The 16,072-nt window shown below is 36.7% G+C and overlaps 1 protein-coding gene across 1 annotated transcript; it reads left to right on the top strand.

Annotated features, from left to right (window-relative positions):
• The first annotated feature begins 219 nt into the window (after positions 1–219).
• Positions 220–2,322, top strand: LOC131646121 (uncharacterized). Its single transcript, XM_058916266.1, has 2 exons — positions 220–958; positions 2,004–2,322. Exons 1-2 carry the CDS (start codon positions 508–510, stop codon positions 2,051–2,053), a joined length of 501 nt encoding a protein of 166 aa, XP_058772249.1. The 5' UTR covers positions 220–507; the 3' UTR covers positions 2,054–2,322.
• The last annotated feature ends 13,750 nt before the right edge of the window (positions 2,323–16,072 follow it).

Below are 16,072 nucleotides of genomic sequence, written 5' to 3'. Positions count from 1 at the left end.
TTGAGATATGGGGGTTTCTATTTGTTGAGAAATAAATAATTTTTTTTTAAAAAATATTTTAAATATTTTTGGTGGGATTGGATAATTTTTATTTTATTTTGGGTTAATTTATTTATTTATTGGAGTATTGTGTGTGTGAGTTTTTGGTGGCATTCAATTTTGGAGAATGGGCCTGTAAATCCAATTCCAATAAAATTAAGCTCTTCAATTTGCCTAATTGAGTTTTGATATTTGATTTGATGAAATCTTGTCCTTCGATAACTGTTTTAGAATCGCTTTTTGATTTTTAATTTTTAATTATAATAGATAGATTTTCAATTTTGGCTTTTATCTATTAATTTAATAGTTTTTTTTGGGCTGAATTTATTGATTTATATAATTTTTTTTGGTTGATGAATGGATCAATTTTTCTGATATAGTGGTCACTGCAACAGGCAGGAACCACTTGCCATTCCGAGTCTCAATTTTTTTGCACAAAGAGCTTCTTCAATCATTGCTGTAACCCTTATGGCTGTGTCTTTGTCACGTTTGTCTTGGTGGTTATGGGGTGGTAGTAAGGAAAAGAAGCATGTTGTTGATGACAATTCATCTTCTGAATGGAGTTTTTCATTGAAAGAAAGTGAGTCTTTGAAGTTCCCTTCTGTGAAGGGAACAGATAAAAGGAAGGTTAAAAAGAAGTGGCGGAGTAGGGAAGAGAAGAGGGTCGATAGAGAGTGTGATGTTGTTTTGGTATCATCTGATGGTGGTGGTGGTTGTTTATCAGGCTCGGAATCTGATGACTCAGATTGGTCTATTGGGTGGTTAGAGCCTCATGGTTCTGATTTTCAGAGTGATGATGAGTCTGATAGTAGTTTTGCTGTTTTGGTTCCTTGTTATAAGCCTGGCTGCAAGGAAGTGGAGGGATCAAATAATCATCTTTTGACTGCTATCAAGAATCTGCCAAATGAGTTTTCTTCTGGTATGATTCGGAACTTGCCATTGAAATTTGTAATTTGTCTGCGATAAGTGTATGAGGTTCGGTGTCGTGTTTCCGTTGTCTGTGCTTCGTAGATTAGTACCGGATCACTTTTTCTGAGTTGATATACTTTTTATGATGGCTCCTTAAATAAACATTATTTGTTCATATGCTTTTATAATCTATAATTGTTTGGATATGTTTGGACTTGATGAATGATTTTGATTCCTGATGAAGAGATGTTTGTGTCATTATCATCATGGTTATTGTGTTGGTGATTTTGGTATATTGGCAAATAATTTAACACTTAGTGCAATGGTGATTAGGCCTTTTGGCTAGCTAGTTACAAAAGCATAATACATGACAAATGCCTCTGCTTTTTTTTGTATTCTTAGAATTACATTCTTATGGATCAATCTACTAGGTTGTTGTTTTATGGTTTTTTATTTTTTAATATTTGGTGTGTGTAACTGTGTATGAACCTTGGTTGGCATGATCTTTTATTTTCTGAGTGCTTTCATGTCTCTTTCACAACTATACTTATTTTATCTCTTGTTTTTGTTGCTTACACTGTGTTGAGTACTGTTGAATCCATGACTACTATGGTAGTATGTTAACTTGACATGTTAAACGGAGCAACCTTTTATATCTTTTCTAATCTCAGTCAAAACGGGTTTTTTCTCGTCAAATTCGGGGTGGATTCAGGCTTGTACCCACATGTACGGGTCTTGTTGTCATGTCTTGTACTTCAATCATCTTATATCATAGGACTATTGACACACGGATCAAGATGATTTACCTTAATTTCTAGCACTTGCATACTCTAAACTGCAAGTTGGATAATTTTGTTTAAAATAACAACTTGCCATTTTAGAAATGGGGAAAGTTGTATTGTAATTAATAGTAGCAACCCATTTAACTCTATTCATTCATTGTACTAATATTTCTTGTGATCTGTTGATGCATTCATCTATTGTCTTCATATATGTATTAGCATTTTGTGTCATCCTAACTTAGTGTTTTTTTGGATCACTGATTGAATTTGCAGCTGGTAACAATTACATGGAACAATGGTTGGCTTCACTTCAGAAAATTTGAAGCATAAAAACAACTTCATGTGTGTGTGTGAACATCGATTTCGATCAATGGGTGCGCCAGGGAAGAATTTCTACTGCGTTTCCAAACACACACAGCTTCATCTTTTATAACTAAGGACCTTTCTGACCACCTTCTTTAAGTAAAGAAGGCAAAAATAATTCATTATGCATCCAATGTAATTTTTTGTACATAGATTTCACTTCTCTTATTGTAAAAGCCCAATTTGCACTGCAAATTTTGGAGCTAGAACATATAACCATATGGACACTTACTACTACAATAAAAAGAATTTTATTAAATACTTAAAATTTAATTTGCCTTTACAGTTTGTCATTTTATTTTAAATATCAGTTGTAATATATATCTCAAATCATGTAAATAGGTTTACATAATAGATAGGCCTAGATTCCTTTTCTTTTTCTTTTTTTTCCTATTGTGTGATTCAACGATTTTAGTCTTTGGAATTTGTCAAAAATCATATAATATGGATGTGGCATGGTGAAGTGGATGCAACTGCGACGCCACAAAGACATGAAGTTGATGAAGATATGGATGGTCGACTAGAAGATATATTTTGTGATATTGGAGAATTTTCTTTTAGGAAAATTCATATTTATGATACTTTTATGTAGTGATAAGGATGAACTTTTATATAAAGGGTGCACAAGTTGTACACGATTGTCTGGGGTGTTAAAATTGTTTAATCTTAAGGCAAAAAATGGTTGGACGGGTAAAAGTTTCATGGAATTCCTTGATTGGTTAAAACAAATGTACTAGAAGATAATAATTTGTCGGATCATTGTTATGAGGCCAAGAAGATATTATGTCCAATGGGTTTGGAGTATATCAAAATACGTGCATGACATAATGATTGCATATTATACAAGAAAGGGTATGAAAAATTGGATCAATGTCCCTAATATGGTGAGTCGCGCTATAAGGTGAAGGACAACAGTGGTGATGACTATAAAGATGTTAGCAAGAAGCTTCCTCCTACTAAAGTCGTAGGTCCTTGTCAATAATTTCAATGTTCAAGAGGCTTTTGACTAATGTGAATGTCACAAAAAAATATTAGATGGCATGTAGATGAAAGAAAATGCAATGGAAACATTCGCCATGTAATTGATTATTTGCAATGGAAGAAAATTGATTCATTGTTTCCAGGTTTTGGCTTTGATCCAAGAAAACTTAGGCTTGGGCTTGCCACTGATAGAATGAATCTTTCTGGTAATTGGAGTACTAACCATACTTCGTGGCTTGTTCTTCTCACGATTAACAACTTATCTCCTTGGTTGTGCATGAAGCACAAGTATATCTTGTTATATATGATGATTTCGCGACCAAAACAACATGGAAATGACATAGATGTTTATCTAAGTCCATTAATTGAAGATTTTTGAATTTTGTGGGAGGAAGGCATTGATGTTGATTATGCGTATTTAGGTGAAAATTGTAAGATGTGTGTCATGTTATTTTGCACAATCAACGACTTTTCTACATACGATAATTTGGCTGGATACAGTGTTAATGGACATAAAGTGTGTCCTATATGTGAATCTAATACATGTCTTTACCAACTTTAGTTTGGAAAAAAGATCCTTTATCTTAGGCATCAAAAATTTCTAAAACTCAATCATCCTTATCATAGATTGCAGAAGACTTTCAACAGAGAGCATGAATTTGATATCACTCCAAAACCTTTAATCACGGTTGAAGTTTATAAGTGACAATAACACCTTATTGTTGTCTTTGGAAAGAATAAAAGGGCCCATTGAGAGAAATATTTGGAAAAAGAGATCGGTGTTCTTTGATATTCCATATTGGTCTAGTCCCGATGGAAGACATTGTCTTGATGTGATGCATGTGAAGAAAAATGTGTGTGATAGTTTGATTGGAACACTTCTAAACATTCCAGGAAAGACTAAATATAATAAGAATTTCTGTCTAGATATGATGCCGATGGGTATAGGACAATAGTTGGCTCCAGACGATATAGGAAAAAGAACTTATTACCTCCCTCATGTCAGACTCTATCTAAAAAGGAAAAGAAAAGTTTTTGCGAGTGTTTGTATGGTATCAAAATTCCCCAAGGTTACAAATCAAATATCATCAAACCCTTCATCAATCTCATCCATCAATCAGCATCACTTCCTCGTTGCCATCGAAATATATACCTTTAACTGAACTCATTGTTGTTCTCTTCTATTCCATCACACTAACATTCAGTTCATTATATAATGGCGAAATACCCCTTATGGTCCCTTAAGTATACCCCCTGGTTCACTTTGGTCCCTCAATTAATTTTCGTGCCATTTTGGTCCTTTAAGTTTCTAAATGTATTCACGTTTGTCCTTCCGTTAGTGAACCATTAGTCAAAGTTCAAAAAAAGCGTCCAGCTGGCAATTTGTGTAATGATGTGGTCAAGTGAATTTCAGATGGCATGGAAATGCATATGTGTACACCTAATGATAAGGCTATCCTCATTCAGTGGTCTCAAAACATAAAAAACAACTAAGTGTGAAACCAGAAGGCGACTGCGAACGAAGAAGAGAAGGTGACTACGAAGAAGAAGAAGAAGAAGAAGGAGCGACTGCAACGAAGAAGAAGACAGACGATTGAAGACGAAGGCACGATACCAGGTACGTAATTTCTGCACGTTATCAGGGTTTGTTATAATTCAGGGTTTAACTAGATTTAGGGTTTTGTTAATTTAGGGCTTTTATTAGGTTTAGATTTTGGTAGATTTAGGGGTTTGAAATATTGTTATTCAGCTGTATTAGGTGAGCATGGACGAAACTTTGGAGCTCAAAATACACCATAGTGGTCAATTCGTTGACTCTGAACTTAGTGTGTATGAGGGAGGCATGGTAGATAACTTGAAAGTAGATGCTGACAGGTGGAGTTATTTTGAGTTAGTAGGTGTTTTGAAGGAATTGGGTTATAGGGACTTTGAGAAAATGTATTACAAGGATCCACAATTTGGGATGAATGCCCTAGTTGATGACACTGGTGCTTTAAAAATTGCAGACCTTTACAGGGTGCACCAAATTGTTGACATTTACATTCAACACACACTATCTCAAACTGATTATTATGATGGACCAATGGATAATGTTGTTGTTGATCATGTAGATGAGTTTGAAGAGTTTCTTGATAAGTTACATGATGAAATAGCTGATAAATTGGATAAGATGAATGATGCTAATGTTGATGTGGAAGAAGGAGAAGTTGGGCTGAATGGTGATAATGCTAATGTTGTGGAAGAAGGGGAAGCTAGGTTGAATGGTGGAAATGTTGTTGTGGAAGAAGGAGATGACGAGATAAATTAAGGAAATATTGTTGTGGAAGGAGAAGCTGGGATGAATGGTGGTAATGCTAATGTTGCCTCAATGTTGAAGTTCTGCCAAACAATATGGGTGAGGTGCATGATGAAAGTGATGATGATAGTGAAGATGAGAGTTTTCAGTATGATAGTGTCCTTGAGGTATCATTTGATGATGAATATGATGGGTATGATAAGATGGATGAAGATGAACTTGTTGGTCTCATTGCATATGAAATTGTGGAAAGTCTAGTGGGAAAAAATGCGCATGAAAGATATAGGAGAGGGTGGGGGGAGTGATAATGACAGTGATGATCTTCAAAGTGGCTGTGATAGTGATGACGCTAGCGGAATTAATAGGAAGAAGTACCCACTTTTCAAAGAAAATAAAGATATGTCCAACTACAAATGGGAGCTTGTGTTAGACACTTGTATAATAATTTTAGGAAAAGGTTTCCTGGTAAGCTGTTGAAGGAAGTTATATGAAAGACTGCAAAGTCAACATATGCTTAAGAATTGAAAAGGAGATGAAAAGAATGAGGTTGGCCAATGAAGAAGCATATCTCCATATGATGAAGACTCCACCAAGATATTGGAGTAGATCATATTTTAGGACAACCGACAAGTGTGATGATGTGCTCAATAACATGTCTGAGTCATTTAACAGTGTAATTCTTGACTCTAGAGGAAAACCACTTGTGACAATGCTTGAAGAGATCAGAACTTACATCATGGAGAGATGGGAAAAAATAGAATGAGGTTCCAAGATCTATCTGGTAATGACATTTTGCCCAACATTAGAAAGAAACTTGAGATAACTAGCAAATTTACCAACTTATGGCTTGTCAGGTATGTAAACCTATAGCATTAGCAACTGTTATATATAGTATTGTTAAGTAGTGTTATTAATTGTATCTCTTGTTATTGTAGAATGTCAAATAAGCATATGTTTTAAGTGAGGCATTTGGAAAACCCAGCTGAAACATTCACTATGAATTTGAAGGATTTGCGTTGCTCATGCAAAAGATGGGAGCTAACAAGTCTCCCATGTGTCCATGCAATGGCATTCATGAAGAGTAGGAATTTTAAAGTTGATGATTACATTCATGAATACTATAGGGTATCTACATACAAGGAAATATACAAGCATGTTCTGTACCCGGTGAATGGATATAATTTGTGGGTCAATACTCCATATCCAGATGTGCAGCCACCTTAGTATAGGAAGATGCTTGGTAGACCAACGAAAAGGATAAATCTTGAGCAAGGGGAGATTGATGGGAGTGAGAAAAAAATGACAAGGACATGTTTTATTATCAAGTGCTCTAGGTGCAAGAAGGTTGGCCATAACAAATTAACTTGCAAGGTGACACCAACATCTCAACCAAGTCAGGCCACAACTACTAATGCTTCTACACAGATGGCTGCATCTCAACCAAGTCAGGCCACAACTACTAATGCTTCTACACAGATGGTTGCATCTCAACCAAGTCAGGCCACAACTACTAATGCAAGTCAACCAACATCTACCCAGGTGGCTGCAACTTATACCTCACCATCTACACAGGCTTACATGAGTGCAACCCAATCTTTTAGGGGAAATGCAAAAGCATCTGGGAAGTCAAGAAAGCTTGGTGTACGAATGTCATTTGTAGTGCCAGCACCAACAACAAGATTATTTGCATCAAAGAATGTGATTGGGCCTACAACCAGAAGGACTACACCAACAAATAGGCTCCCATCAAAGAAAATTACCTAGTCTTAATTAGTCTTTGTAGTGTAATTTGAAGTCATTTTGAACACTTAGGTTTATGGTTTTTGTACTGCTTTTTGAAGTCATCTTGAACAATTTGGTTTATGGTAAACATCCTACTATATTTTGAAGTAATTTTAAACATGTCTATGTAACATGTCAAATGCATTTTGGAACAATGTGGAAATATCAATTAATGTCATGTTTGTTTTAGTCTGATTTGTTGCACTGGATTTGTTGTGTCTTGTTCATATCAACGTTATAAACCAAATAGGCAACCAAATAATATGTTGCTAGCCAAAAATATGCCAAAACATAATACTCATTTCATTCATAATTGTGTTACAAATACACATTCAAAGTAGATAACTTATAGCCAATTGTCATACCCCAAAATTTTCCCATCATATTATGGCTCACATGACAATCAACGGCTCAAATGGTCAATAGTCGATCAGTTTGACCTAAAAGTCAACTATGGTCAAATTACAGTCAAAACTCCTGACTTTTGGTCAACATACTTATTTTGAAGTAACATCCATCATTTGATCAAGGATTGATCATGATTCGTCAAGGAGAACTCAGAAATCATCAAAAGACCAAGTTGCTAATTTAAGGTTTTAAGGAGAAAGTCAACCCAACTTTGACTGACCATATCTCTTTCATACTTTCTCAGAAATTCCCCAACCAAAGCTCATTCTCAAGGAAATTTGATTCTCAACAACTTTGATGTTGGGTCTAAAACCAAGAAATACTTTCGCATAAGAGATATAAGTCAAAACATTTCAGGTCCTTCTAGAAGCTCGCAAAAAGCTATTTTTTGTCAAGAGCTATATCATCAAGATAAAATCCCCAAATGGAAAAAAGGTTCCAAAGTGGCTTGTAGAGGACATCTTGTAATTTTCAAAAAGTCCTAGAACACATCCATATCATAAATATCGAAGGAATTATGACTGTCAGAAGTTGGGAAAATTTAAGAAGATGCTTGAAACCTGTTACCCTAGGATTTCGACTTGCTAAATAATGGTAAGTAACCTCTAAAACAGGTAAGATTATTAAAGAATCTAAGGCAAAAAGTCTGATTAAATAGTTTTGTTTAGTCAAGACTGACGTTCGACTACCAATAAGCCATCATTGCCAAGGTTCGACTAAAATTAGTCAATATACCATACAGGTTCGACTAGAACAGGCAGAAAAAACTTAGATGTTTTGTTTAAGTATAGCCATGAAGTCGGAGAGCATCAGAAGTCAAAGGAGGCAGTTTTAAGCAGTTTTCTGGCAGTTCTCACAGGAAACGTGGAGGGCTCGTAGTTGAAGATATTGCATGTCGAAGACACGTGTTGGCTGATAATCAGTCGACCGTTAGTAGTAGTTATTTTATTTTTCCTATTTAAGCAAGTTCAATAGGAGCAGTATGGGGTCCGCATTTTCTACAAAACAAGTAAACTCAAATCTCTGTGCAAAATGAGTGACGAGTGCAACTTTGGAATGTACGTATGCGTACCAGTCTAATTTATGCAATCATTTTATATTATATTTCATTTTCAGTGCACATTTACTGCTTTCTATTGCTTTCAGTTATTTTAAAAGCCTTTAATTTTAGTATTTACTTTTACTTTAAAGTTATTGCTGCATTTAATACAGACTAGATACACGTAATAAACAAATTAAAGCAATTAGTCCTGGAATATTCTAGTTGATTCCGCAAAAGTAACCTTTAAAAAGGAAACTAGCGCTTGTTTACCATATTTCTGGGTAAACAAATTGGCACACCCGGTGGGACTCGTCAATTGCTGTTTGTTTTATATTTGTTAGTGCAATAGTTATGTATGATTCTAAGAAGTGGTCGAAAATTAACTAACATGTCTGAAGTTAATACACATAATTCTGACTTTTCTGGAAATCAAGGAGTTGTTCTAACTGGAACAACATCACAAAATACCGCAAATTCATCCCCAGTTAGAACAACAAATATTGGTGGATCGACGGCAGCAACATTGGTATCATCACCAATGAATGTACGGTCACCGTTTAACCCATTACGACCGCCGTTTCATGGAATGATACCTCCACCAGGTTTTAACCCTCAGTTTGGAATGCCTACGTCTATGATGCAAGGTTTACACACTAATCCTTCATTGTATTCCGACAGCATGATGGCAACAAGCACATCAAATCCAGGGGGTCGACCTATGGGCATAGGTTACAATAACCAGGTTTTGCCATCTTTAAGTACTACGTCAATGTTGTCAATTCGACAACAAATAGACGAAAGTAATCATGAAATGGTGAATGCCCTTACTCAACAAATGGGAACTGTTTTTACTCCCATGATAAACAATACGAACCAAAGTTATGAAATATTGGCTAGACAAATGGCCAGAATAGCAGATTTCTTTGGAGCGCCCCCACAACCAAACCTTTCGACTCCACAAGGGTCGAATGTTAGAGTAGTTGAAACTCCTAGAAATGGGGACCAAATTGAACAAGAAATCCCTAGAGTAGTACAAAGGCATCAAGATGCTGATCAGGTTCTTAGAAATATCCAGCAAGATGTCAATGTTGGACACAATAATATCTCGAATGTAGTCGAACAAATCTTAGTTCAGAATGGAATAAATGTAGGTTTGCATGGACCAAATTTTGTTTCCCCATTGTCAGAGTACGTAAGGCAGACAAAATTGCCTAAGGGTTGGAAAATTCCAAAATTTACCAAATTTGCTGGTGAGACTGGCGAATCGACAGTCGAACATATTGCTAGGTTCCAGACAGAGGCTGGAGAATTAGCAAACAATGAGAATTTAAAAGTGAAATATTTCCCAAGTTCTTTAACAAAAAATGCTTTTACTTGGTTCACGACCTTACCTCCACAATCTGTATTTTCATGGAGTCAGTTAGAACGATTGTTCCATGAACAGTTTTATATGGGACAGTCGAAGATTAGTTTGAAAGAATTAGCTGGAGTTAGGCGAAAGGGTACAGAAACGGTCGATGACTACCTCAACCGTTTCAGGTTATTGAAAGCTAGATGTTTCACACAAATTCCTGAACATGAGTTAGTCGAAATGGCTGCAGGTGGGTTAGATTATTCTTTAAGGAAGAAATTAGATACCCAACATTTAAGGGATATGGCACAACTGGCAGACAGAGTACGCCAGGTCGAAAGGCTAAAAGCTGAAAAAGCTAGAGTTAGTAAATATCATAAGAAAGAAAAGATAGCTTATGTTACTACAAATGAGTTCGACTCTGATAATGATAGTGAATACGAAGAGGGAGAGGTCAATGTGGCTGAATTGAAGCCGGGACCACCGTATATTTGTAAATTACTCAAGCCCTCAAAAGATAAAAATCCGATCGAAAGTAAAAATGATAAATTTTCTAGTAAAACGTATTCATTTGATATAACAAAATGTGACGAGATATTCGATTTGTTAGTAACTGATGGGCAAATCATAGTACCTCCAGGACTTAAGAATCATCCTCTTGAACAAAAGAAAAAAAGAGGATTTTGTAAATTTCATAATTTCCTGGGTCATAAGACTTCTCAATGTGTTCTTTTCAGGGATTTGGTGCAGAAAGCTTTGAAAGAAGGAAGGTTACAGTTTGGAGAAAAGCCAAAGTCATCAATGCAAGTTGATACTGATCCCTTGCAAGTCGAAGAGGCTCACTATACTGAGCTTGCTGATCTGATGATGGTCGAAACTACTGATGGTTTCGGCGGAAAGCAAGATGGTGCTACTGATGACAAAGTCTTGAACATGGTCTATCCTGAACCAAAGGAGAGCCTTTTGAAATTCCTTGAGAGGTGTCACAACAACAACTCTCAAGTTGGATTATGTCCAAGGTGTGATGCTATTTTTAATGTTGATGCTGCAAACAAAGTGAGGTTCGACCCTCGTCGAGGCAAGAATCGTCAGTTCATGTACATAGGAGAAAACAGTGGTCGAAGGGCTGGAGAGTACAGGAAGAGGTTTGACAAGCCAAAGACTTTTCGACCCAAGACGGATGTCCCTGAGGACAAGTGGGTGAAACCCATTAACTTCAGAGGTAAACGTTCAGAATGGCAGATCCAAGGTGCTGGAGCAAATGCTGAAGGCTCTTGGACTGATAGTGGATCTAAGAGGAAAGACTATATATCTCCAAACTACAAAGGAAAGAATCCTATGACTCGAACGCAGTGGAGGCGTTACCAAAGAAGCCATAAGAATGGCCAGGAAAACTCAAAGATGATGCAGGCAGGTTTTTCTCATTACCAGCCGAAACCTTTTCAGAGGAGATTGACTGAAGAGCAGGCCAAAGTGGCAAATGAGAGGTTGGCTGCAGGAATGATCCTGGGAAAGAAACTCATCAAAGAATTAGTTGATGATGATGCTCCGATTCTCAATACCGAAAAAGAGCCTGAGTATTCTCCACTGTCGGATGAAGAGGTCGACGACAACTTTGACATAGAGTCAGATGAATTGTTAATTGACTGTGGAATTGTATCTGTACTTCCAGCAGAGTTCGACAGAGTATCTGAGGTGTCTGAGAATGAAGATGATTTTCTCCCTGACGAGAATGTAGAAGAGACGCCTGTTTGTTATTATGTAATGGGAAAAGGAGTAGTGGAAGAACAAAAGGCTGTGTTTGAGAAGCCAGGTCAAGGAATGATGTATCATTTGAAGCCTTTATTCATAAGGGCAAAAGTGGATGGGGTTCCAATAAACAAAGTGTCCGTCGATGGTGGGGCTGCTGTGAACTTAATGCCCTATTCCTCACTTCAGAAAGTGGGAAAATCTGACAAAGATTTAAGACCCCACAATATGGTGCTGTCTAATTATGAGGGTAAGACAAGTGGAATACTTGGAGTAATTCAGGTGAAATTAGCTGTTGGTTCGACTGTCAGGTCAACCATCTTTATGGTGATTGCATCTCAAGTCAATTTCAAGTTACTTCTAGGTCGAGAATGGATCCATGGTATAGGGGCAGTTCCCTCTACTTTGCATCAGCGTGTGGCCATTTGGAGGCCAGATAGTATAGTGGAAAATGTTGAAGCTGACCAAAGCTATTACAAAACTGAGAGTGGTCGCAAGCATTTCGACCAGCATCTGGCAAATGTAGCTCCTTGCTACAAAGCAGAAGAGGTGTATTCTTCTGATGAAAGTGTGTCTAAGTATCTGAACTTGGACCCAAATTATGGTTTCATTTGGAATAAAGAAGATCCTAATGAACCATTGAATCATGAAAGTCCTCCAGAGGAGAGGACAGTAGTCAAAGATGATGACCACTGAGTCAGAATACCTGGCTCGAATAACGGCTTATTTGGCCGAGAACAAGGAAAAAACGGCTTTAGAAGCCGAACTAGAGAAAAATATGGCCATTGAGGCCATGATGGTAAAAAATGCAAACAATCAGGAAATCGATCACCAGGTCGAAAGGTTTGATGGGATATACGATGACGAACCTTTAGGCTTCGAAATGGATCCATTAGGATCGGTAAAAAGAATGCAAGCTCAAGATCCTCTTGAGGAAGTTGACTTAGGTGACGGAGTCACTAGAAGACCTACTTATGTAAGTACAAAACTTACAAGTGACCTAAAGACCAAGTTGGTTCGACTGTTGAAAGAATATAAGGATTGTTTTGCATGGGATTACAATGAAATGCCTGGTTTAAGTCGAAGTGTGGTTGAACATCAATTACCTTTAAACCCAGGAAAGAAACCTATCAAGCAACTTCCTAGAAGATTTGCGCCAGAGGTTATGGAAAAAATCAAAGTAGAAATTGAAAGATTGCTGAAAAGCAAGTTTATTCGAACTGCGAGGTATGTCGAATGGTTAGCTAATATAGTGCCTATAATAAAGAAAAATGGTAGCCTTCGTATATGCATAGATTTCAGAGATTTAAATAAGGCTACCCCTAAAGATGAATATCCCATGCCTGTTGCTGAAATGTTAGTCGATTCCGCAGCCGGATTTGAATATCTCAGTTTATTAGATGGATATTCAGGTTATAACCAAATTTTTATAGCTGACGAAGATGTACCTAAGACGGCGTTTCGATGCCCAGGTGCTTTAGGAACTTATGAATGGGTAGTAATGTCCTTTGGTTTAAAAAATGCTGGAGCTACATATCAACGAGCTATGAATTCCATGTTTCATGATTTTATTGACAAGTTTATGCAGGTGTATATCGATGATATTGTAATAAAATCTAACTCTGAAAATGGTCACTTAGACCATCTTCGACAGTCTTTTGAACGAATGAGAAAATATAGACTCAAAATGAATCCTTTAAAATGTGCTTTTGGTGTCCATGCAGGGGATTTCCTGGGCTTCGTGGTTCACAAGAAAGGTATTGAGATAAACCAGAACAAGACGAAAGCAATCTTGGAGCTAAAGGCGCCAGAAACAAAGAAACAACTCCAGTCATTGTTGGGGAAAATTAATTTCTTGAGGAGATTTATTTCAAATCTAAGTGGCAAAACGAAGATTTTTTCACCACTTGTGAAGCTCAAGAATCAAGGTCAATTCAAATGGGAGCCAGAACATCAACAGGCGTTCGACCAAATAAAAGCTTATTTAACTAAGCCTCCTATTTTGTTACCCCCCAATAGGACAAAGAGTATGAAATTGTACATAGCTGCATCAGGTTCGACAATTGGGAGTATGTTAGCCCAAGAGGATGATAATGGCGTCGAAAGAGCTATATATTATCTAAGTCGAACCTTAGTGGATGCTGAAACTAGGTATAATGATATTGAAAAGTTATGTTTATGCTTGTATTTCTCATGTAACAAACTTAAGCAATATATAAAGCTTGTTGATGTGTATGTGTCCTCTCATTTTGATGTTATTAAACATATGTTGTATAAACCAATTTTGCATAGTCGAATTGGAAAATGGGCCTTAGCGCTAACTGAATTCTCCTTAACATATGTTCCTTTAAAAGCTATGAAAGGACAAATCGTGGCCGATTTTATAGTCGAACATGGTTTAGTTGAACTATCAGCAAATCTGGTCGATCAATCTAACTGGAAGTTGTTTTTTGATGGTTCTAGTCATAAAAATGGATCAGGCATTGGAGTCCTGATTATTTCTCCTGAAGGACTTCCAACCAAGTTCCACTATAGAATTAAGGATGTATGTTCTAATAACAAAGTCGAATACGAAGCTTTGATAACTGGTTTGAAAGCCCTAATAGACTTGGGGGCAAAGCGAGTTGAAATTCGAGGTGATTCTGAGCTGGTAATTCGACAAATCAAGAAAGAGTATAAATGCATCAAAGAAAATCTAATAGTGTACTATGCAATAGTGGTACGCTTGTTAGAGAAATTTGAACAGGTCGAGATCTTGCATGTACCAAGATCTGAGAATTACATTGCTAATGAATTGGCACAGATTGCTTCTGGCTATAGAGTTTCTAAAAATAAGTTAGAAGATATGGTCGATATCAAAGAGAAAGAAACTCATGAAGTGTTAGACAGATTGGGTCAGTTGTCGACGTCAAAACTTGGGGGGCTAGGAGACGAAGTTGAAAGTGAAAATTGGCATGCCTTAGAAATTTTTGCCATCGACAATATGACAATTTCTGATTGGAGAAACCCATTGGTCCAGTACCTAAATAATCCAGTCGGAGGAACTGATCGAAAGATTAAATACAGGGCTCTAAACTATGTGATATTGGGAAATGATTTATACAAGAAAACGGCTGAAGGTGTATTGTTGAGATGCTTAAGTGAAGCTGAAGCATATTTGGCTGTGTCAGAAGTTCATAGTGGTGTTTGTGGAGCTCATCAATCAGGCCATAAGATGAAGTGGTTGTTGTTTAGACAAGGTTTATATTGGCCGACAATGTTAAAAGATTGTATTGAATATGCAAGAGGGTGCCAAGAGTGCCAGAAATTTTCAGGCATTCAACATGTTCCAGCCAGTGAATTGCATGCCATTGTCAAACCTTGGCCTTTTAGAGGATGGGCTTTGGATTTAATAGGAGAAATCAAACCTGCATCTTCTAAACAACAAAGATTCATTTTAGTAGGAATAGATTATTTTACTAAATGGATAGAAGCAATTCCCCTGGTTAATGCTGATCAAGAAGCAGTGATTAGTTTTATACAAAAACACATCATTTACAGATATGGAATTCCAGAAACTATCACTACTGATCAGGGATAAGTTTTTATTGGTCGAAAGATGCAAGCTTTTGCAGCAGAAACAGGATTTAAATTACTAACATCCACTCCGTATTATGCTCAGGCTAATGGTCAAGTCGAAGCTGCTAATAAAGTTATTATAAACTTGATAAAAAAGCATGTAGGGAGAAAGCCAAGAAACTGGCATCAAACGCTCGATCAAATACTTTGGGCTTGTCGAACGTCACCAAAGAAAGCAATAAATACTACCCTATTTCGTTTGACTTTTGGGCATGATGCTGTGTTGCCTGCAGAAATTCATCTACAGTCAGCTAGAATTCAACGACAAAACAGTCTTTCGTCTGATGAATACTGGAGTATGATGTTAGACGAATTAGTAGAGTTAGACGAAGAACGACTAATAGCGTTGGATAGGTTAATAAAACAAAAGAGAAAAGTGGCGAAGGCTTACAACAAGAAAGTCAAAGAAAAAACATTCATGATAGGTGATTATGTATGGAAAGTTATTTTACCCATGGATCAAAGGAATAAGTTATTGGGTAAATGGTCCCCAAGTTGGGAAGGACCGTTCAAAATTTTGCAAGTGTTTTCAAACAATGCATATGAAATTGAAGAACTAAATTCAGATAGTCGAATCTTGAGGATAAATGGTAAATATTTGAAGAAATATAAACCTATACTTCAAGAAATTCGCATAATAGAATAAAACCAAGATTATATTAAAATGGCTAAAAATTTGGCCAATCATTACAAAAAGTTTCTTATAAAGTGCGTCGGCAGTCATTACAAAATATAGCCAGCTAATCGAAAAT

The sequence above is a fragment of the Vicia villosa genome, linkage group LG2 (genome assembly GCF_029867415.1).
Source record: "Vicia villosa cultivar HV-30 ecotype Madison, WI linkage group LG2, Vvil1.0, whole genome shotgun sequence".
NCBI lineage: Eukaryota > Viridiplantae > Streptophyta > Magnoliopsida > Fabales > Fabaceae > Vicia > Vicia villosa.
The sequence above is the reverse complement of the archived record's forward strand: the minus strand, read 5'-3'. Positions and strand labels throughout refer to the sequence as shown.